Raw genomic sequence first — 24,413 nt, forward strand, 5'->3', positions numbered from 1 at the left:
AGTTCGGGGTTCTAACCGGACATCTAGTGTCTGGTGCTGAACTCCAAACATGGAGACAGACAGCGAAAGATGGAGAAAAAGAGAGAGAGACTTTTGTTTAACCCTAGCCCTTATGACGAATATTTTACAGCCTCAGACCTTTGAGGTCCCGATTGACTTCATTGGGGTTTGAGTAGCGTTCTGGTACCCATACCGGACTATGGACTAAAGTTGGCTCAAACCCGAACTTCCATATTCTTCTAGATCGTAAATTCATGCTATTTTAATACATCTCACTGTGATCTCATGTCACAGCACTGCTGCTGCTTCTATTTGCTCCTCCTCCCTTCTGGTAAACCACATCAGACATCAGTAGACAAGGTTTTCGTCTAGCTGTTTTTGCAAGCCAGATCCCAGACCAATGATTATCAAAGTCTGTATATGTCCCGTCATCTCCCTCTCCCTGCTTCTCCACCTCTGACACCACACTGTGTGACAGGTCAAAAACAAGCTGTGAAGGTCTGTACCTATTTCAGAACAAAAGTGAGAGGGAAAAGGACATTAAACTTTAACACAGACTGGGATAAGCTTTGGTCAGGGGGCTGGCTTTCCATAATCAGCTAGAGAAAAGTCATATCCCTTATGATGTATGATCCCAGAAGGAAGGTTGACCACTCAGGAGCAGCAGCAATGCTGTGATATGGAGTTACTGTGAGAAGCAGTAAAATTACATAAACTGATTTATAAACAAGTAGTGAAACATGAGTAGAAATGAGCAAACTCGAAGTTAAACGTTAGGGGTATGTGCTGGACAGTACTGTAAGGCCTCTTTCACACATCAGGTTTTCGCCGTTAGGCGCGATCCGGCGCTTTTGACAGAAACCGGATCCGGCAAAATGCAATGCCGGATCCGTTTCCCCCCCCATTGACTTGCATTTGCGCCGGATCGCGCCGGATGGCCATGCGTTTCATCCGGTTTTCGCCGGATCCGGCAATGTGTCGCGATCCGGCGTCTGGAAAAAACGGCTACTGTAACGTTTTTTGTCTCCGGCGAAAAAGCCGGACACGCCGGATCCGGCGCTTCCGGCTTTTTCACACAATGAAAGCCTATGAGCGCCGCAATGCGCCGGATCCGGCGAAAGCCGGATCCGGCGGCCGGATCCGGTTTTTTGGTCTGAGCATGCTCAGTAGCTCTGCCCACAGGAGATATATAAAAGCAAGACAATGGGACCCTCAGCCACACCCAACATGCCACCCAAGCCAAGAACCAGGAGCAGGAGAAGGCAGCAGACATCTGCAGCAGCAGCACCATCAGCACCACCCAAAATGGAGCAGCAAATGGAACATGCTGAGGAGGGGAGTCCAGCAGCAGATGAGAGACGGTAATTATCAAATCCCCCATTCCTCCAAACTAGGGCCATGGAATATCAAGATATTCATTGGCCCTTTGTTTCTCTTTATTCAACAGCCGCCAAAGAGATGCAGCAGCAGCAGCAGAAATGGCATCACTGGCAGCAGCAACAGCAGCAGCAATACCCACAGCCATGGAGTCTGGCCATCAACAGGACAGCACATCTTCTTCTGGGAGCCCTCCCTCGCATCATCAGCATTTGACGGTAAGTTTTTATTTCCAAAATCCATCATCTCTGTAATATATGTCTATTCATTGCCTTTTATTTCAAAACAGGAATCACAAGATGAAGAGGAGCTCCCAGAAGAAGAAGGAAGGGGTGGACAGACACCTGGAGTGGGCTCACAATTGGTAAGTTTTTTGCATCAAACGCAGAAACACAACATCACACTACACACAACACATAGAAAACAATGTTCTGCAGACCACACACAGCAAACAAATGCCTACATCCAAAGACATAACATTTTTTGTTTTCTTCTCTAGTCTTCCCAATCTGGTGCTCGGCCAAGAGGTCCTCGCAGTGCCTCCCAGGGTCGTCGGCGACAGCAACGCGGCGGTCACCAGCGTGTAAGTATAAATATTTTTGCTTTGTTTTTTTGCACTTTTTATTTCATTTCTTTTGTGGAGGCTAATTATGTTATTTTTGTCTTTTTCTTTAACAGCCTTCACAGCGTGCTCCCGACTCTGACGGTGAGGATGGAGGGATTGATGTGGACCGCCTCATCGATCTCGTCAGAGAAAGGGAGCCGCTCTGGAATATGGCTGACCGCCGCCACGCTGACCTGATCGTTACCCGACGACTCTGGGAGGAAATCTGTTCGCTCCTTGTGGGCCGCTGGGAGGACCTCGATGTTCGGGCCCAGATTAAAGAGCGTAAGTATATACAGTACCGGTTGCTTGATGTAAACCAGTGTTTCCCGAACTCCAGTCCTCGTGGTTCCCACGGATCATGTGTTCAGGATTTCTATTTACTATGGAAATCCTGAAAACATGACCCCTGGGGACCATGAGGACTGGAGTTTGTGAAACACTGATGTTGTATACTAACCACTCCTTTCTCGTTTCAGGGAACAGAATTGTGAATCGGTGGCGGTCTGTGAGGGATCGTTTCAAGAAGGAGTTCAATAAAGAGATGCGGGCCCCGAGTGGATCTGGAGGACGCAGGAGCAAGTACAAGTACGCACAAGCCCTGTCGTTCCTCCGGGAAACAATGCTCACCAGAAGGTAAATATTACACACCACATGTGAAAAAAATGTTAGATGTAACTTTTTTTTTTTCAGCCAGGGCCATACCATGTCAGTATTTTAATTGTTTTTTTTTCTCTTTATTCCACAGCACGGTGAGCATCACTCGGGAGCCTGCACGATTGGACCCTTCTGAGGCGATCCCTGAGGAGACCGGCACCGAGGGACACTTCGACCGCCCCGGTACATCTGCACCTTCCCAGCCTTCCCACACATTCGACCCATCTGTCCCATCCACCAGCACAGGAGCATCGTGGCCGCCTACATTACATGAAGCTGCTGGTGAGGAGATCGCTTTCCCTTTACCCCACCCTTCTGCCCCTGCCACCTCTAGTACACCTGCGGGTACTGGGCGGCAGCGGCAGAGGGGTCAGGAAAAGAGTTATGCGCAAGAGTTCTTGCATCTGAATGCATCTTTCCAGAACTGTCTAAAAGTCTTGTCAGAGCAAATCTCCGCAGGCTTTCAGCAGATCAACTCCAGCATTCTGGAGGTGAAGACACTTCTGCAAACCATGCATTCAGAAGCAAGATCTTCGCCAAACCACACCTTTTTCAGGTCTGTTGTGGAGCGCATGGCAACATTATCTCCTACCCAGCAGATGCATGTAATGCATTCGTGCCACGGTGCTCTACAGCAGGTTACCTCCCAACCTCCACCTCCCACCACTGTAGTTCCTCCACCTGCACCCCCTCCAGCCACTTTCCATCCTCCCCCTCCTATTACATCTGCACCCCCTCCAGCCACTTTCCATCCTCCCCCTCCTATTACATCTGCACCCCCTCCAGCCACTTTCCATCCTCCCCCTCCTATTACATACCAGCAACCTCACCAGTACCAGCAACCTGCCCAGTACCAGACATCTCCCCACTTCCAGCAACCTGCCCCGTACCAAACTCCTTCCCCGTACCAAACTCCTTCCCCGTACCAAACTCCTTCCCCACACAACTTTCCATCAACATCATCTGCTCCTACAGTCCCTGCCCAACCCTCCACTCAACCGCCCACCACCTCTTCTGCCTCCCACATGTCCACCCATTCTGTAGCTTTTTCCACACCTTCACCTCTAACTGTTCCTTCCCCACCACTATCCCAGTCCTCTCTCCACACACCCAGTGTCGAAGTGTCCCGCAGCCCCTCCAGCAGTATTTCCACCCCACAGTACACAGATTTGTAATGTGTGTTTTTTGTAATAAAAATGCCCATTGGGTTTAAAACCTTTATTAAAAAAGTTTTTTGCACTTTAAAAACATTTTACAAAAAAAAAAAATTTTAAATAAAAGTTAAATTATCGTTTCACAATGGTTGTCTGTCATTTCTTTCTGCGGCGAACTATGTTTAAAAAAAAGGTTAAATACAGGGTATTTCAAAGGTAAAAAGGTATTCAAAACCAGGTATATAACTGTGGGTAAATTTTAGCTTTTTGCCACAGTTGTGTTCCTGGTTGTGTTTGAAGCAAAGTATTTCACCTAAAAAGTTGTGTTTATTGTTGGTGATTTCCTACCAATGTACACAACTTTTGTTAAAAGGTGAAATACTTTGCATAAAACACAACCAGGTACACACCTGTGGCCTAAAGGTAAAAATAGTAAGACCATGACAAGATAGCCAACTTTGGTTGGCAAAGGTATATACTGTTGGTCCAGAAGGTACACAAGTTTGGTTAGGGCACAAATCTTTCACACTCTGTCATCCCAGTGTACTCTGCCTTGAGGTGACAAAGTATAGTGGAAAATTGTCCCTGAAACCGTCACAGAACTTCTAGTGGTAATATTTCCAATGACAACATCCATCTTCGCCAGTAACTTGCTCTTCTCTCCAACCTGCTCTTTCTTCTCTACAACCTGTCAAAGAAGGGCTGTAGGAACATGCTATATATAGTTTTCCAGTAGCCAATCCCGTTCGGAAGGCCACAAGGGTCAATTTTAAAAACCGGATCCGGCGTAATCCGTCGAAAAACGGATAGAAAAACGGATGAACCGGATGAGACGGATCCGGTTTTGTCTGTCAAGAACAAGACGGATCCGGCAGAAAACCGGATCCGGCACATCAGGTTTTACAAAACATTTGCCGGATCCGGCATTCCGGCACGACGCTGGATCGCGCCTGACGCCGAAAACCTGATGTGTGAAAGTAGCCTAAGTCTGGTGCTAAAACTCCAAGCATGGACTTCTTCCGGAAGTCCATGGCAATTTTCAGAGTTTCGAGGGAAGTTCATTGCAGACAGAGATATTTTTTGTTTTAAGCTCAAAAGTCCAGGTCCAAATTGTTTTAAATGGGGCAAAGGTTCTGGTTCATGTGTGGGTACAGTTCTGGCACCTGAACCGAACTTTGGAATAAACTTTAGGTAGGGTACGAGAACCCGAACTTCCACTAGTCTGCTCAGCCCTGTAAATAAGCCTTCTGAATTTTGTCCAACTTTAGACTGGAATACAGTTTTATCTCTAAAGTATACTCCTTTAACTCTTTGAGGCTCATTGTTTGTCTATTGTTAAAGATTTAAGGATTAGACAAATTCACCCTAAGACAAACACCACCTATGGCTCTCAACTTCATCGTCATCCTCTAGGGGAAGCTACTAGCTTTAAAACGTCCTCTCATAACCATGGTCAAACACAATTCAGTAGCCTGACCATATGTATGGCATGTACTGCATTGTAAAAATTAGTAGGTTCCAGGAAATTCACGAATATTATAGCTGATGATAATAGGTAGGAAGTTAGTAGGTAGGAAAGATCATCATAATTGTCAAAATAGCAGAGAAATAAGATTTCGGATGTATGGTCTTTATGGATTATCCACAACAAAATAACTAGACATGCAGAATATCTATTAAACATAACAGTGTAATAGATATTAATAGTTCAGAACACTTATAGGTCTCTGTAAAAAGGAAGGGGAGTGTGTTATGAATGGGTCACCGAGGAGGATAGCAGGACCAGGCTAAGCCACCAGAAAACCAGAGAGGTTGGTAACTAAGCGGATTGCAGACCCCTGATCCTATCCACACAACTAGCAGTAGCCCTGGAGCGTACCTACGATGCCCTAGACGCCTCTGCACAGCCAGAGAGCTAACTCAGCCTAAAACAAGAAAGGTGAAATCTAAACTGCCCCAGAGCAGACCCCAAAGGAATAGATAGCCCCCAAACATATATTGTCGGTGAGACAAGATGAAAACACAAACACAGGCAGAAAAATAGACTGAGCAAATGATGGGGCCCAGACTGACTAGACAGGACATGAAAGGAAAAACACTGTCTGCAATCACGCAAAAAACCCTGAAAGCTCCAACACGTCTGATGCTCAAACACTGAAGTCACACGACTTCACCCCCACTATATCAGCACTCTGGTATATACTGAAAGCAAAGCAAAAAAAGACCAATATAACAGGGGACAGAACAAACTGACACAAGCAGTAACATATGGGTGGTGTTCCAGCACAGCCCCAGCAGGAGTAAGGTGTCCTGCACAAAGCAGAGATAGACAAAACCAGATCAAATGCAAAAAGATTGGCAAATGAACCACTTAGCTGAACCATGCAGGAACAGAGCAGGAGACATCAGACCTCAGAAGCCACAGGAAGAAAATCACCAGCAGGGATTGAAGGAAGTCAGCTGTCTTAAATACTCCAGTCAGAAATCCCAGATCTCCAGTCGTCATTATCAGGTGGCAAGCCTCTGTCAGTATGACCAGCTCCACTACCTCCAGTAACCATCAGAGGGAGCCTAGAAAGAGAACTCGCAACACCTCTGTCAATCTGACCAGCTCCACTACCTTCATTAACCATCAGAGGGAGCCCAGAAAGAGAAGTCACAACAGGAGTGTGCATATTATGGCGCCAGGAGGTCAAATTGATATGTAAATGAGTCTGTAGACCTGAAGCCTCCGTCACCCCAGCGCTGTTCCAAACCCAGTACTGCCTCCTTCCTGACTGTCAGCCTCTATTCTGTGCATTCATGCAAAGGAGCCATCAATCAAAGAGAAAGATCTGGTACAGGGAGGAGGAAAAAAGATGACATGACATAGGCTTCAGATCTGCAGCCTCATCAGCTTATCAATTCATATGATGATTTCTCAGTTATGGGAGAATGGACTGGTCATTTAATGATATTTCCAAACTTCTCTTTGAAAGTGCTACATGCACACATAAATAATTTGTGGTATAAGCTCTTGCTGACAGATTCTTTTTGGCTATCCTGACCAATAGCCTTGTTAGCTTAGGGGGTCTTACAGGTAATGCTCCCTAGGAAAAGATTTCTAAGGCTCCCACATACATGACAATTTCAGGGGGATTGGACAATGATCTAATGAATACAGAGACCTCCTGATTCTCCCCAACAATTATTTTGGGGTAGATAACGACTGGACAAATTGAATTCAAATGCCAAATCCTACTGTTCTCCTGGTAGGTAAGCCACTTATTCCTCTTTCCCCAAAGAGAAAATGTGAACACTTGGCTATCTCAGAAGAGAGAGTTCACAAATGACTGAGCATTGGGCTAAAAGCCATCTAAGTTTTATGGGGACTTTCAAACTCTATACATGAGCTGTATCTCCACAAAGAAGAAAAGTATCCCACGAAAAGGTAACTCATTCAGTCAAGCAGTACCCAATCATAAGTTGATGAATGACTGAGTGTTGAGGCTGAAAGACATCTAAGGTATATAGAAAACTTCAAGCTCCCTACACCAGCTGTGTCTCCAAAAACAAGACAAGTACCCCACCGAAAGGTAACGCATTCAGCCAAGCAGTACCCAATCGTTAGTTGACTAATGACTGAGTGTTCAGGCAGAAAGACATCTAAGGTGTATGGGCAATTTCCAGCTCCCTACACGAGCTGTAACTCTGAAAATAAGAAAAGTATTCCACCGAAAGGTAACTCAGTCAGCCAAGTAGTACCCAATCAATAGTTGACGAATGACTGAGAGTTGAGGCCGAAGACATCTAAAGTGTGTAGGCAACTTCAAGCTCCCTACACCAGCTTTATCTCTCAAAATAAGAAAAGTATCCCACCGAAAGGTAACTCAGTCAGCCAAGTAGTACCCAATCAATAGTTGACGAATGACTGAGAGTTGAGGCCGAAGACATCTAAAGTGTGTAGGCAACTTCAAGCTCCCTACACCAGCTTTATCTCTCAAAATAAGAAAAGTATCCCACCGAAAGGTAACACTTTCTGCCAAGCAGTACCCAATCAATAGTTGATGAATGACTGAGAGTTGAGGTCGAATGACTTCTAAGGTGTATAGGCAACTTCATGCTCCCTACACCAGCTGGATCTCCGAAAATAAGAAAAGTATCCCACCGAAAGGTAACGCATTCAGCCAAGCTGTACCCAATGAGAAGTTGACGAATAATTTATTGTTGAGGTCAAAAGACTTTTAAGGTATTTAGGCAACTTCAAGCTCCCTACACCAGCTTTATTTCCACAAATAAGAAAAGCACCAAAAAGAATAAATTCACTCTGCCAACCAGAATCCTTTTCAATCATGTCCAAAATATAAATTGCCCAGAATCAAACATTATGCATGGTATCGAGACAATAGCTGCCAATATGTTATGAATGAGTTACAAAAAGTTGGTGAAAAAGCACAAGAGCAATCACTGTGCAATACAGTTCAGTTAACTCATGCCATTAATCCAATATCAATTCAGATCACTTCAAGGAAGAAATGACCATAAAGTGCAAGAAGTGCAAAAATGTTGACATAGGCAATGCATGACACGAAGCTAGAAAGATTCCGATACTATGATGTGAATTTTGGGCACAGTTTTCTAGGGGCAATGAGGTTGCACCAATTATACATTTAGCGACAGTAATGATCAATAATTGTATTCTCACAATGCGTCTTTCTGTTTACGCCCATACCACATGCAAAACCACTCGAGCACTTGATCGAAAAAATTCCGAACTCGTGTTCCCGAGAGTCGAGATAACAAACACGAAAAATATCATCAATAATGTTACTTCATCCGGCACGGTCAATAGAATAGACCTTATGTTTCGGAAAGGTTTTATAACTTTTATGAATATTTACTTTCACAGTAAAAAAAAAAATATATACAAATTAAATAGAACAATTTAATGCAGCGATATAGATTTGCCAAAAAATAATGATGCTGTCACATGAAATATGCAAAAAGGAGAGTACGGTACTTTGGGAAAAGTTCAAGTGATTGGATGTCACAAGACAATGGCTACGGAAGGGTGAATGTTCGATACCTTCTTTCAAATTACTTATTTTTCTCTTATTTGTCAAGTTCAGCCTTACCGCCACAGGAAACCAACTATATGTGGGGTTCTTAAAAGGGAAAGCCTGTCATCCGCTGTACAAGGCGTGAGCTGTCTAAAATGACAAGCGTAATCATAATAGCGCACAATTAATGCTGCTAATTAGGACACAATTGAGTCACCTGCAAAGATGATGATTTCATAGATATTTTTATTGCATTTGGCTTTGTCTTCTGCATTGTAATAATTAGTACGTTCCGGGAAATTCATGGTTTTCTTCACTCTGTGGATTTTTATTTGAGTGTTTGCCTACAACCTGGAATTTATCGATCATTAATTGCTGCTACTGTCGATACATCTATTAACATGGACAACTTGGCTTCTCTGAATCCATGGACTGGAGATGTGCTAGTAATCTTAAGAGGTGGATAACCCGAAAATGTACTAAGAATATTCTAATATGCAGGGCCGGACTGGCCATCTGGCAATTCTGGCAAATCCCAGAAAGGCCTGTCTGGTCATGGGCCGCCTTTTCTGCTAAGTTCTTAACAGAATCCGTGTTCTCAAGATACCCATACTTGTGTTGTGATGGAGCAGAGAGTCGCTGACTCCGTCACTTACCCCAGCAGGCCACGGGTATCATTAGAAATATTGGTCTTGTAGAAAATCTTCCTTTCCTCCATCCAGGGTAATATTAGTTATATATCCCATCTGGTTCGTGGGGGCGGGGACAGCATGGGCCTGTGCGATTTCAAATACCAGGACTGAATTTCAGCCCCAGTCAGTCTTTACCTGCTAATATGGAATAGTCTGGGGAGACTAAAGATGAATGGGTGTTTTCTGGTTTCGGACAACCCCACTCCATAGGCTATGCTGTACTCAGCCTCCATTTGACCAACACTGAGTGTCTGCCAATGGTTCAATGTTTCTTAGCGTCTGCAACGCTGATGTCATGTCAATGGAGCTGCAGCCAATCATGAATTCAGTGGATGTGACATTAACTCAAGCAGAGCCGTTGATCCCATTGATTGGCTGCAGTGCAGCAGACAATAACAGAACCCAGTAGCAACATCGGTGATCAGAAATGCTGGATTGGGAAAGGGAGATCAAAGCACAGTATGCACTTGGAAAAAACTGCTCCCGGTAGACAGGGGTAACATAAAAGGAGAAAACAAATTTAAAGGGAATCTGTCAGAAGATTTTTGATATGTAATCTGACAGCAGCATGATGTACAGTTGTGGCCAAAAGTATTGACACCCCTGCAATTCTGTCAGATAATACTCAGTTTCTTCCTGAAAATGATTGCAAACACAAATTCTTTGTTATTATTATCTTCATTTAATTTGTCTTAAATGAAAAAACACAAAAAGAATTGTCCTAAAGCCAAATTGGATATAATTCCACACCAAACATAAAAAAGAGGGTGGACAAAAGTATTGGCACTGTTCGAAAAATCATGTGATGCTTCTCTAATTTGTGTAATTAACAGCACCTGTAACTTACCTGTGGCACCTAACAGGTGTTGGCAATAACTAAATCACACTTGCAGCCAGTTGACATGGATTAAAGTTGACTCAACCTCTGTCCTGTGTCCTTGTGTGTACCACATTGAGCATGGAGAAAAGAAAGAAGACCAAAGAACTGTCTGAGGACTTAAGAAACCAAATTGTGAGGAAGCATGAGCAATCTCAAGGCTACAAGTCCATCTCCAAAGACCTGAATGTTCCTGTGTCTACCGTGCGCAGTGTTGTCAAGAAGTTTAAAGCCCATGGCACTGTGGCTAACCTCCCTAGATGTGGCCGGAAAAGAAAAATTGACAAGAGATTTCAACACAAGATTGTGCGGATGTTGGATAAAGAACCTCGACTAACATCCAAACAAGTTCAAGCTGCCCTGCAGTCCGAGGGTACAACAGTGTCAACCCGTACCATCCGTCGGTGTCTGAATGAAAAGGGACTGTAAGGTAGGAGACCCAGGAAGACCCCACTTCTTACCCCGAGACATAAAATAGCCAGGCTAGAGTTTGCCAAAACTTACCTGAAACAGCCTAAAACGTTTTGGAAGAATGTTCTCTGGTCAGATGAGACAAAAGTAAAGCTTTTTGGGCAAAGGCATCAACATAGAGTTTACAGGAGAAAAAAAGAGGCATTCAAAGAAAAGAACACGGTCCCTACAGTCAAACATGGCGGAGGTTCCCTGATGTTTTGGGGTTGCTTTGCTGCCTCTGGCACTGGACTGCTTGACCGTGTGAATGGCATTATGAAGTCTGAAGACTACCAACAAATTTTGCAGCATAATGTAGGGACCAGTGTGAGAAAGCTGGGTCTCCCTCAGAGGTCATGGGTCATCCAGCAGGACAATGACCCAAAACACACTTCAAAAAGCACTAGAAAATGGTTTGAGAGAAAGCACTGGAGACTTCTAAGGTGGCCAGCAATGAGTCCAGACCTGAATCCCATAGAACACCTGTGGAGAGATCTAAAAATGGCAGTTTGGAGAAGGCACCCTTCTAATATCGGGGACCTGGAGCAGTTTGCCAAAGAAGAATGGTCTAAAATTCCAGCAGAGCATTGTAAGAAACTCGTTGATGGTTACCGGAAGTGGTTGGTTGCAGTTATTTTGGCTAAAGGTTGTGCAACCAAGTATTAGGCTGAGGGCGCCAATACTTTTGTCTGGCCCATTTTTGGAGTTTTGTGTGAAATAATCAATGTTTTGCTTTTTGCTTCATTCTCTTTTGTGTTTTTTTTCACTTAAGACAAATTAAATGAAGATAATAATACCAAAGAATTTGTGTTTGCAATAATTTTCAGGAAGAATCTGAGTATTATCTGACAGAATTGCAGAGGTGTCAATACTTTTGGCCACAACTGTATGGACAGAAATCCTGATTCTAGTGATGGGTGCAGCAGCTGTGATAGAATCATTGTTTTCTCTGCTGCTGATCTATCAGAGCTTGGAATACCGAGCTCTGTGTAACTACGCCCACACCACTGATTGGCTGCTTTCTGTGTACTGTGCTGTATAGTGACAAAAAGCTGCCAATCAGTTTTGGGGGTGTAGTTGGACCAGGAAGCACGAGACACCTAGTCCTGTAGTGATAATCTCCTGCTGATAAAATACCTTTTTAATGAAACAGCAACACACAGCCTAGTAAGTGGACACATTGCTGAATCAGCGTCTCAACTCCTACATTATGGTGCTCTCAGATTACATCGCAAAAACCTGCTGACAGTTCCCTTTCAGGAAGGGACAGTTCCGAATTTTAAGGTTATGCCCACATGTAGTGAATGTGCTGGAAATTTTCTAACCAGATTTATAGCAGCAGCAATGTGTAGGAGATTTTAGTCTGCGGCACGTTAAGAATATTACCAGCATAAATCGATGGCAAATCTAAGTTTTGAAGAAGATTTGCATTAAAATTAATTGCCGGACTCGCGTCTCCCAAAAATCTGCAATATGCCAATACACCCCTCTGAATATACCCTAAGCATTGGTGATATCTTTTCTCCCCAAATCCTCAATTATGAGAGAATATTCAGTTTGCAATATGCAACATTTCTGACCTTCAACTATCCCCCTGTCAAATTTGGTAAGTTGGCGCTGGGAACTGTAACAAGTGATATTTAACTTATATCCATAGCTTTTATCATGTCCCATTGACAGGTGGAAGTCTTTCAACTTTGATTTCCCATGAAGACTAGGTGAAATTTCTTCTTTAATTTTCTTCTGCTTTCTAAATGCAAAGATGATTTTAAAAATTGTCTTATTTAAAAATGTTCTGTCCATAAGTTCTTTATGAGTGCATTTAGAAAAATGTTACAAATCTAGCTCCTGCTCCTTTCTGATGAGTCTCGTTGCTCATTTTTACCATTTTCTTAGTGTTAGACATAACATCAGAGTGGGTGTTATACACAGATCTGCACAGTGTGCAGAGAGGAGAAAGCATGTATAGACTCATGGAGGGAAGAAAACACATGCTATGGAAAAGGAGGAATGCACATGAAGAACTCACAATTGCAGGATAGAAATATTTGATTGTAACATCAGAGGGGGGGCTAATTACTGAATTAGGCTAGTTTCACACTAGCGTTTATTCCACGAAGCGCACGGCGCTGCTAAGCCCTGCCCCCTGCTGCTCCCTGCCCGCCCCATCCGGTCATCGCTGCCTACTAAAGTGCGCAGCGCACGCCAAAATCCTACTAGTGCACGGCCAGCGCATGATCTGCGCACTCTATGCTAAAGATAGGGTGCGCAGATCACAAGCGTCCATGTGCGATAGTAGGCGGCGATGACCGGATGGGGCGGGCAGGGAGCCGGCAGGGGGCGGGGCTTAGCTGCATGGAATAAACCCTAGTGTGAAACTAGCCTAATTCAGTAATTCAGTGTCACTTATCGTGACTCGGTTGTTCGCTTCTCTCTGAGTCCAATGGCTGTTTGCTGCTGACTGAGGCCAGTGCTGAGTCTACCGGCTTCCCGCATAACAAACGGTCTGACTCCTGGTGGCAGCGGGCAGTCACCGGTTTTGCCCGCTGAGCCCCTAGTCAATTCAGCTGCTAAGTCTTGCGTAACCCTCTACTCAGTGTGCGTTTCTCTGCATGCCCGCCGGTACTTGAGAGTTCTTGCCGCACTCATCCAGGATCTCTACTCTGAGGCCTATCGCTCCTCACAGTCTGGCCACGGTCCTCACTTGCTCTCCTCTCTTCGGCTCAAAACCCATTATACTTCCGTGACTCACCACGCCCCCTCTCTGCAGGTCATGGGTCTCCGTCCTCAATTTCCTTCCCCCTTGCAACAAGAGGTGCGGCCCCAGCAATTCCGGACCCGGTGCACTGTCAGAAACCCACTGCCCGGTCTTCTTCCTTACAGATACACACAGACCTCCAATCCAGCCTATATTACTAGGAGAGACACTCCCTCCCTGGACACACAAAGACCTCCTATTCAGCTTATATTCTTGGGAGAGATATTCCCACAAGAGAAAAAGCAGAAACTCGAATCATGTGTGAATGAAGGGAAAAAAAAACAAAATTGCATCTTAAACTTAGTATGTAAAATCCTATTTTCCTTGTCAAACCTCTCCATAGGCTTTAAGGTTAGCTCAAAGTAGAGCAAGCAATAGGGTATAAAGGAGCAACACAAAGATAAATGAGTAAAATAGAAACATACTGATCACGATAGAAAAATATTCAGAATTGAGAGTCCTCAGTGGTTGATACCTTTTAATGGCTAACTGAAAAGATGGTAACACATTGCAAGCTTTCGAGACTACTCAGGTCTCTTCATCAGGCATAGACTAATACAAAATCTGAAGAGTCACATATTTATGCACAATACAACACAGAAAAAATGCAATAGATAAGACAAGTGACGTGAAGCAGAACTATCAATATGGGAGAGGGAGAAACATAAATATTGGACCAGTTCATAGATAAGGAGTCCGGTTGTTTTATTTTCCTCTGATTCGGGTCTCCTAATGTGTTGTGATGCCCCCACCAGGTCTTGAAAGCAAATTCCTTAATTGATGTAAAAAGACATAAATCCATGCGACACATTAATTCCAGCACTGAGAGTGTCAAAGGTCGTCATAAATTTATACTGATCACGATATTCATTTTCCATGACCGGATTATTCCCTCACCTGTCCAGGTTTACCGTTCTCGCACAGAAAAGCTTCGTAATCCGTTGCAAATTCCGGAGCGTTATCATTAACATCAAGAACCTTGATGGCAACTTGTACTCGTGATATTTGACTGTGGTTTCCTATAGTAAAAAATAAAAAAGAACAATAAAATGTTGAGCTGCTAATGTTAAAAGGACATTATATAAACTGGAATCAAACACGTGATCTTTGGTTTTAGTTATCAAGAGTGCAAGAATAAAACGAGCCAATATTTCACGTTCACTACGTAGATCTTTAATGAAGTCGCGAAAGAGCAGGCGGAGACCTTTAAGGAACGAAGAAGGCAATGTACAGTGATATTTATTTTCTGCTACTTATGAGCTTTCTTAGAACCATGAATGAATTTCATTTGTTTTCGCTCCTTTACATAAATCCAATTTTATTTGCCATTTTGACCTATGTGTCAAAATAGGTGGCTACTTAACAAAATGGTACGTTTTCAAATTTTATATATTTTTTTAATCTAATTCTTGCCCCCGTGAAAAGCATGGAACTATCTGAAAACAAAGAAATAAAAAAAAATCATGATAACCTACTGAAGCGACGTCGCCTGGCAATCTCATCACATTGTTTATGCCACCAGAGTGCTGCAGCCTATCGGCAGCCGTTGATGGGCTGCAGTGCTGTCGGGTGATACAGTGCTCGGGGCAGAGGAACGGCGCCAGTTGAAGAGGTAAGCATGCTTTTTTATTTGCCTAGGGATATTCAAAACTGTTTTTCCAGTAGTGGACAACACTTTAAGGACAATCTTTCAGCAGCTTTTTTGCTATGTGATTTGAGAGTAGCATGGTGAAGGGGCACAGACTCCCCTTTTTTGGGATGTCCAATTGTTGATATGTTGCTTTCCACGGATGCGTGACTCAGATCACTCACTGCCATTATATATTTGGCTGTCTGCTGATGAGAAGTGAGGTGAACTTCAAGAGTTAGCTACTGTCCCAATTGGGTCACCTTGTCGTGGTTGGATGACTTTTTTACAAATTCTTAAGTCTTAGTTGTACTGGTCTCATCGGTATGAATGTTGCATAACAGGATGTATGAGTCATGCCTGAGAGTTTAGTGAGGTTGCCCCTGGTTTTCAAGGAGGACATCAAAAAGTCAGTTCCATCTTAGAAAACTATCACCTATCCACATGTTAAATGATGACTTGCTGATTTCCGGAGGTTCCATCACTGAGACCTCTAGTAATCCCGACTGACCATTGGAATAGAACAGCGATCACGAATTTGTGACACTACTCCATTGATTCTCTACGGGACTGACAGAGAAAGCCGAAAGCTGTGGTCAACTATCTCCACCAGTCACATAGACAATGCATTTTCAGTCAGCACTCTATTATAAGGGGCAGTTTATGGTCCCATTTTTTGGATCATGGGAGTTCAAAGTAAGACCCCCCAATAATCAGCAGATTATCATCTATCCTGTTATTAGGCAATAACCTACTAAGGTTGGATAAATCATTTAAAGGCGTGTATCATTCATTCTTATTTTGTAGCAGATACAAAGTCCAACATATATAGCACTGTGAAAAAGTTTTAGGCATGTATGAAAAAAAATCCTGTAACGAAAGAATGTTTTAAAAAAAGAGGTATTTATTAGTTTATTTTTATTAATTAACAAGATACAAAGCGAATGAACAAACGAGAAATTTTAAACAAATTGATATTTGATATGAATACCCTTTACCTTCATCAATTATGCTAGGTGCACTTGCACAGGTTTTGGCAGAAGGGTTGTCCCAAACATCTCGGAGAACTATCTACAGATCTTCTGTGGAAGTAGGCTTACAAAAATACTTTTAACCCTTTTTTTGGCTTTAGATAATGAAGAGTATTTGCGCAAGCCAACATCCAAAGAAGATTTGTGATCCAAGATGAAAAATATAAGTGCTCAGCGCTCCCAACCAATAAAATTTCAAATGTTTACAGGAAAGAACATCTGAAGAAGGCTGGTCAGAGCCAAAACACATTGTGGTTTTAATGCATTTTCAATCATTTGTATTCATTCCTGTTGAATATTTGGAACTTGACTGATTGGGAGCACTGAGCACTTGGATTTTTCACTTTGGATTGTACTCCGCTGGAATCCTTTCTTGAGGATATCGCAACAGCACACCAGGTTGGCTGCACCCCCTCATCCTCCCAATACATCCATGGTCAAAAGTACTGGCAAACTTGAAATTGCTCCAGAAAATGAAAGCACTTTCCACTATGACTGTATATATGCATATGGAGTTGATGTCACGGGTGTCTCAGAGACTGCAGACTGTCGCACTGCATCTAACTGCAGAAGATCTCAGCAGTTTGCTTTGCAGACTTCTTCCTGGTTCCTCTGACTCTAGGACCCAGTGGCAACCTTCCTTCTACTCTAATAGACACACCTGGGATCGGGTGTTTATAACTCCCAGCTCGCTGCTGGAAGTTGCCCATGATATTTCCATTTCCCTGATGAGGCTTGAAGCTATAGCAGTCAGCTATCTTCTCTTGGTGTTTGGAGGACGTTTGTGTTTCTCTCTCTGAGTCTACTCAAGCTAAGTGTTCCCCTTGTTTGTGTATCCCATATGTTATTAGTGGTTGTGGGGATTGACTAGTGTCTATCCTGTCCTTCACTATGCAGGGCTTATCATGAAGGTTCGGCAGTGGTTAGGTACCCTGCTGGGCGATAGGTTCGAAACCTATATAGGGACACTTAGTGCAGACAGGGTGACGTTAGATCTGCCTGGGGGTCTCCACTCCCCCCTTCCCTAATGTGGGTTCCCTTCCCCTTATCCCTTTATGTTGCACTTAGTCTTTCCTATACTGTGCTTGACAGTTGAGCAATTTCATTTTTTTGCCACATTTATCTCCAACCTACTGCACTTAGAAAGCACGACCTTTTCCCTCTTTCCTGGGATAATCCATACTAACAGAAGATTTGTGGTTATTTCTCCAAGATGTTTGGAACAACTTCCCTGCCACGTTTCCGCAAAAGCTGTGTGCAACTACAAGTGTACCTAGAAGAACTGATGAAGGCAAAATAGCGGTCACACCAAATATTGATTAGGTTTAGATTTCTCTTTTGTTCATTCACTATGCATCTTGCTAATTTATAAAAATAAACTATGAATATTTCTATTTTGAAAGCATTCTGTCTTTGCAGCATATTATCTAAAACTTTGCGCAGTACTTAAAGAGCATTCCAGTAGTTTGTCTAGAGGATGAAAACAGATTTCATCCTTCTTCTCCACTAGATATCTGAAACTCAACATGGACAAAACAGAATTCATCATCTTTCCCCCATCTCACGTGACCCCCCCTACGAACCTATCAATTACAGTAAATGACTGCCCACTCTCCCCAGTCCCACAAGCTCGCTGCCTCGGAGTAATCCTTGACGCTGATCTCTCCTTCAAACCACATATCCAAACCCTTTCCACTTCCTGCCGACTTCAACTCAAAAATATTTCACGCATCCGTTCATTCCTCACCCAAGAATCTGCAAAAACCCTAGTCCATGCCCTCATCATCTCTCGCCTTGACTACTGCAACCTCATGCTCTGTGGCCTCCCCTCAAACACTCTCGCACCCCTCCAATCTATTCTAAACTCTGCTGCCCGACTAATCCACCTGTTCCCCAGCTTCTCCCCTCTGTCAATCCCTTCACTGGCTCCCAATTGCCCAGAGACTCCATTACAAAACCCTAAACATGACATACAAAGCAATCCACAACCTGTCTCCTCCATACATCTGTGACCTCGTCTCCCGGTACTTTCCTGCACGCAACCTCTGATCCTCACAAGATCTCCTTCTTTACTCCCCTCTTATCTCCTCTTCCCACAATCGCATACAAGATTTCTCTCGCGCATCACCCCTACTCTGGAACTCTCTACCACAACATATCAGACTCTCACCTACCATCAAAACCTTCAAAAAGAGCCTGAAGACCCACCTCTTCCGACAAGCCTATAACCTGCAGTAACCACCGATCGACCAAACCGCTGCACGACCAGCTCTACCCTCGCCTACTGTATTATCACCCATCCCTTGAAGATTGTGAGCCCTCGCGGGCAGGGTCCTCTCTCCTCCTGTACCAGTTATGACTTGTATTGTTTAAGATTATTGTACTTGTTTTTATGTATACCCCTCCTCACATGTAAAGCGCCATGGAATAAATGGCGCTATAACAATAAATAATAATAATAATAATTTCTAAGCCAATATGGGTGTAAAAAAGTATAAACCTCACCAATTTTCCCGGAATAACTGTTCAGTAAATTAAGTATACAATTTCCCTTAAGAACACTGTTGACCAGGTTATTTTCTTATGTTGAGATCTAAACCAGAACTTGGGCCACCAGGATAATGCATGTACACAGTAGCAGTATATCAAACACACGCTATGTCTACATGACTACAAAACCAGATTAATATTTTTCCTTTTCCTGTAAAATGTAAGTAAACAACATGGCAGATCTGAGATTAATTCCCAAGCGCACTTTTATCAATCAAATCAATCCCCTAAATGCAATTTCCTCTGACATACTTGGCTAAAACAGAGAGGAGTGATTCAGATCATTTTTGATCCTAGTCATGATTCATTCAATGATTAGATCCAAGGCCTGTTCACCGAAGGAATTGCATCTAGAAACAAAATCTGCTAGAGACTTTCCTCTCCATAATACAAGACACAAAATGTCAATAGTAATGGCCGAAACATATTTCTGCTTTGATTTATGAAGCGTAAATGGAGTTTGATTAATGTCTACTCTCTCTTTGGTCTATAATGCTATCACTTTTTCCCCGGGCTTGTACAGTACATTTCATTTTTGGATTATTGATATGTTGTGTAGCATCTTTCCTGATATGCGTCTTCATGCTATATCATTGTTGTTTTTTTGATTCATGTATGGACAATCCATCAACCGGGAGAAGCAGAAGTGGTTGTAGGTAGTGAGGCCATGCTCAGTTTGAATAACATTAGAAGAAACTTGGCACTCAACTTCTGAACGAACGCAGTTGTATTTAATGCAGCCAAATTAAACAAAACGTTTCAGCCTCATGGGGCCTTCATCAGTTAGCAGACTGCTCAGAGATAGGAAAAGACCTTGGTCAATGAAACAGGTAGGGGAATATATCCTATTTAAATGCGGCCGCTGGTGAGCAGCAGTAGGTGTGGGCACAATCCTTACAGACGTCAAGAGTGTGCGCATGATGGCCGACGAACGGTGGAAACCGCGTCGCTGCAGGCAGCATGCGCACACTCTTTTGACGTCTGTAAAGGTACTGTCACACACAGCGGTATCGCTAGGAATATCGTTATAACTAGTGACGTTATAGCTATATTGCTAGCGATATCGCTGTGTGTGATACTTACCTACGACCTGCTCCCCCGCTGGTTATCGCTGATCGCGCGAGAACGTTCAGGACCACTTCTTGTCGTCCGCTTCCTGTGGAGAGACGAGCGTGGAGCCGGGCGGGAGGACGCAGGATTGCCTGGTGTGACAGGTAAGTAGCGACCCCCGTCCCCAGCGCTGTCGCTGGTGAGATCTGCCTGTGTGGCAGCTCACTAGCGACCACTTAGCGATGTACCAGCGATCCTGACCGCGTCATATCGCTGGTCGGGATCGCTGGTACATCGCTAAGTGTGACAGTACCTTAAGGATTGTGCCCAGACCTACTGCTGCTCACCAGCGGCCACATTTAAATGGGATGCATTCCCCTACCTGTTTCATTGACCAAGGTCTTTTCCTATCTCTGAGCAGTCTGCTAACTGATGAAGGCCACATGAGGCCGAAACGTTTTGTTTAATTTGGCTGCATTAAATACAACTACATTGATTCAGAAGTTGAGTGCCAAGTTTCTTTCTTACTTTACACAAGGTGTGGGACTCTACTTGTGCACCTCTCCAAGTAGTGCATACGGTGTTTTCTTATCAATTTGAATACCAAGTCCTCTTGTTACTTTTTTTTGGAAGAGTCATGTTTAGAAAAAAGAGAAGTTAACTTAGTAGAATTTAATTTTTGTACTTCTGAATAATCTCCAGAATATAATATTTTTTTCAGTTCACTCTTAGTGGCCACCAGATTGCTGAACCTCAGAAGACCAGACAAATAACAAATAGTTGAAAAAAATTAACAGTCACATCTTTCCTTTCACCCTCACAGCCTGCTGTCGGATCCTCCATGATTTATTTATTGTCCTCTTCCACAATTGAGCACAATCTCTTTGGATTCTTCATTGGAGGTCAGGTCTTCTGGCTGGACAAGGTCAAGGATGTCACTGTGTGACAGTCTTCATGACGTATGTTGTAACAACAGGATGTTACAGAGCGCTTCGCCCTACTGATGACACGCAGCGTGTAGTGTCATCAGGACTTGTCAAGGTAGAAACAAGGGGAAGAGGGAGGAGGACAAAGAGAAGAAGGAGGAGAAGAAAGGGGAGGAGAAGAGGGCAAAGGATAAGAAGCAGGAGGAGAAGAAGGGAAGGAAGAAGAGGTGGGAGAAGAGGAACAAGAACAAGAAGACCAAGGACAGTGGGCAGCAGGGATGGTAGGACAAGTAAGGCTGGTTTCACACTTGCATTTTTTTGCGCATGCGTTTTTTTTCCTATACTTAACATGGGTGCGCATTGGCATGCTTTTGTACGCGTTTGTATGCGCATGTGTTTTTTTTGTAGTGTGCGCCCGGTCGCACAAAATGCATCCTGTTGCATTTTTTGTGCGTCCGACCTGTCTCAAAAAAACGCATGCGCACGCAATGTGTACAAAATTCACCCAAAAACACATTAAAGTCTATGGGAGCTCTGATGTGCACATAGTCATGCGCACCTCAGCACAAAAAAAGCATGCGGGGTTTTTTTTTTTGCAAAAAACAAGAAAATGCGTTTTTTATGCGCGTTTGCACTGCGCACGCAGCACAGCGCAAAAAAACGCAAGTGTGAAAGTAGCCTAAGAGAGTTGAGAACCCAGAGCGTAATAATGAGCATTATATTCCCAAAGAATAGTGTCACAGCAAATTGAATTTGCCTTTAAAATCTGCATGAATTGTCGAAATTGATTTTTTTTCACATCTACTCATCTTTAGTCACGTTACATAACTTTTTTTATGAATTGTCAGGCACACTAAATTATTTCTTAAGGGGGTCATCAAGTTTGAAATATCTTTTTTCATATGATGAGTTCATAAAATGGAGTCACCTATGCAGCTAGGAACACAACTTCATAAAAACGGCAATCCCAAAATAACCTGTCTCAATAGTGTTGTACTAACCAAGTTCAATAACAGGGAAATATTATTAAGGGAAAAACAAATCCAAACCTACAGGGCCCTGTGGGAAAATGTGATAAGCCCCTAAACCTAATAACTGGTTTGGCCACCCTTAGCAGCAACAACTGCAATCAAGCGTTTGCGATAACTGTCAATGAGTCTTTTACAATGCTCTGGAGCAATTTTGGCCCACTCATCATTGTATAATTGTTGTAATCCAGCAACATTTGAGGGTTTCCAAGCATGAACCACCTTTTTAATGTCATGCCACAGCATCTCAATCGGATTAAGGCCAGGACTTTGACTAGGCCACTCCAAAGACTTAATTTAGTTTTCCTTAAGCCATTCACAAGTGGACTTCCTGGTGTGTTTTAGATCATTGCCCTGCTGCATAACCCAAGGGTGCTTCAGCTTGAGGTCACAAATAGATGGCCAGACATTTTCCTTCAGGATTTTTTGGTAGACAGCAGAATTCATGGTTCCATTTACCACAGCAAGTCTCTCGGGTTGTAAAGCAGTAAAATAGTCCCAGACCATCACACTACCACCACCTTATTTTACTCTTGGTATGATGTTCCTTTTCCGAAATGCTGTGTTACTTCTAAACCAGGAACGTACACCTTCCAAAAACTTTAACTTATGCCTCATCAGTCCACAGTCTATGCACTAAGTCCTCCCGTGGGGTTCTTGGATTGTTGCTCTCCATTCTTGTGGTCATTTTAACCCCATGGGGTGAGATCTTGTGTGGAGCTCCAGATCGAGGGAGACTATCTGTGGTCTTGTATGTCTTCCATATTCTTATTATTGCTCCCACAGTTGATTTCATCACACCAAGCTTTTTCCCTATTGCAGATTCAGTCTGCCCAGCCTGGTGCAGGGCTACAATTTTGTTTCTACTGTCCTTCAACAGCCTCTTGAAGAAGAAGTTATACAGGTCTATGAGAGCCAGAAATCTTGCATGTTTTTAGGTGACCAAATACTTATTTTCCACCATGATTTGCAAAATAAATCTTGCCAAGTCAGACAAGGTGATTTTCTGGATTTGTTTTCTCATTTTGACGCTCATAGTTGTGGTCTACCTATGATGTCAATTACAGGCCTCAATCATCTTTTTAAGTGGGAGAACTTGCACAATTGGTGGCTCACTAAATACTTTTTCACCACTGTATATGTGTGTGTGTGTATATATATATATATATAAATATATATATATACAAATAAACCAAAGAAAAGCTATTGGAAGTGGAAGAGTAATGTCACCTTTTTGGTTATTTCGCAATTGTGGCAAATTGATACGTAATGTGATGCATACATCTATCTAGTCCTCTATTGAGTCACTTGTCTAGGTGAACAAATCCCTGCAGGCAAAATTATTTATTCTGCACATGTAGCCAATTTCACACTTCCTGTTTTTGATGTTGTTGACTCAGACTGGAAATGTGAGCCTCAAAGGTGCACCTTCGACTTCAGAAACAAATGGAAAATCAGAAGTTCTACAAGTTTGCAATAAATTTTAGCTAGAAAAATTAAATTTTCCCCATGAAAAAAATACAATATTGATCCCAACTCATTGCTCATTCATTCACTCTTGGTCAAATGGCTGTATCAACAACATATGGTGAGAGAAATGTTCTATGGTAGAATGATAGAGTGAATTCTACAACCACTACCCTCAAAACACTACGACTGGGCTAAACCAAACGATGCTCACCATGCACATCTATGATGACCTTATTAAATTTAGTCTATTGTAACCACAAGATACTTGGGTTATATCCAGCGACACATCCATAGGGATAAACTAAAGACACTTTTTTGGCATATATTGTAGTACCATAGATTTTCATTGCTGATTCATTATTACATTACTTTTTGCTAGTCAAGGCAATTGTGAGTTTATTTTAGTCTCAACAGATATTTTCCTAAAATCATCATTAGTTATATTCTAAATAAATTGATTGACAGTACTGTTTATCATAGAATAATACTTATTTAAAGGGGTTGTCCGGGCTTTCTGTATAATTTGTGCATGTACCTAGGATGCAGAATGTTGACAGCATTCTGCATGGTGTCCTAGGTATCACACTTAGACTGGTGAGCAGCTGTCTCCTGACTATGGAGGAGCTGCTCACTAACCGACTAGAGTTTTCCTGTCTGGCAGAGACTAGTCGTAACCACCCCCTATTCTCTGCCGGATCCTCCCCCTCTTGCTTCCTGCTCTAGCCTCCCCATTCAGCACACAGTGCGAGGCAGCAGGGGAATAACTGGACGAATCAGGAAGAAAAAGCCTTCTACATAGGGGAGTATAATGTGCTGTGTGCATCCATCCCTCCCTCATCCATCCATCTAGTCCTCATACATCCATCCAGACATCACTATAGACTGAGGTTCTGCAGCAGCTGAATTGTATTATGTGATATATAAGTAGATATAAATCAATATAAACTGAGATTCTGCAGCAGCTGAACAGTATTATGTGGTATATATGTAGATATACACACATAACTATAGACTCTTCACTAGAGATGAGCGAATATTTCAATATTCATTTCGGCTCACGATCACCGAATTTGCACTATTCACTGATTTTATTCGTTGATTTAATCGCCGAATATAGCAAAAA

At 42.9% G+C, this 24,413-nt stretch overlaps 1 protein-coding gene across 2 annotated transcripts in view; it reads right to left on the reverse strand.

Annotated features, from left to right (window-relative positions):
* CDH8 (cadherin 8) overlaps positions 1-24,413 on the reverse strand; it is a 473,060-nt gene that overhangs the window by 29,045 nt on the left and 419,602 nt on the right. Inside the window, exons 9-10 of one of the 2 annotated variants that reach the window (XM_073582899.1) lie at positions 14,506-14,627; positions 14,100-14,380 (exon numbers count right to left, since the gene is read on the reverse strand). In XM_073582899.1, coding sequence (XP_073439000.1) covers positions 14,189-14,380; positions 14,506-14,627 — 314 coding nt within the window. In that variant the 3' untranslated portion in view covers positions 14,100-14,188. Of the gene's footprint in view, positions 1-14,099; positions 14,381-14,505; positions 14,628-24,413 lie in introns of those variants that run through there. The other variant, XM_073582889.1, reaches the window with a different exon arrangement.

The sequence above is a fragment of the Dendrobates tinctorius genome, unplaced genomic scaffold (assembly GCF_039654945.1).
Source record: "Dendrobates tinctorius isolate UK_male_01 unplaced genomic scaffold, ASM3965494v1 ptg000009l, whole genome shotgun sequence".
Classification (NCBI taxonomy): Eukaryota; Metazoa; Chordata; class Amphibia; order Anura; family Dendrobatidae; genus Dendrobates; species Dendrobates tinctorius.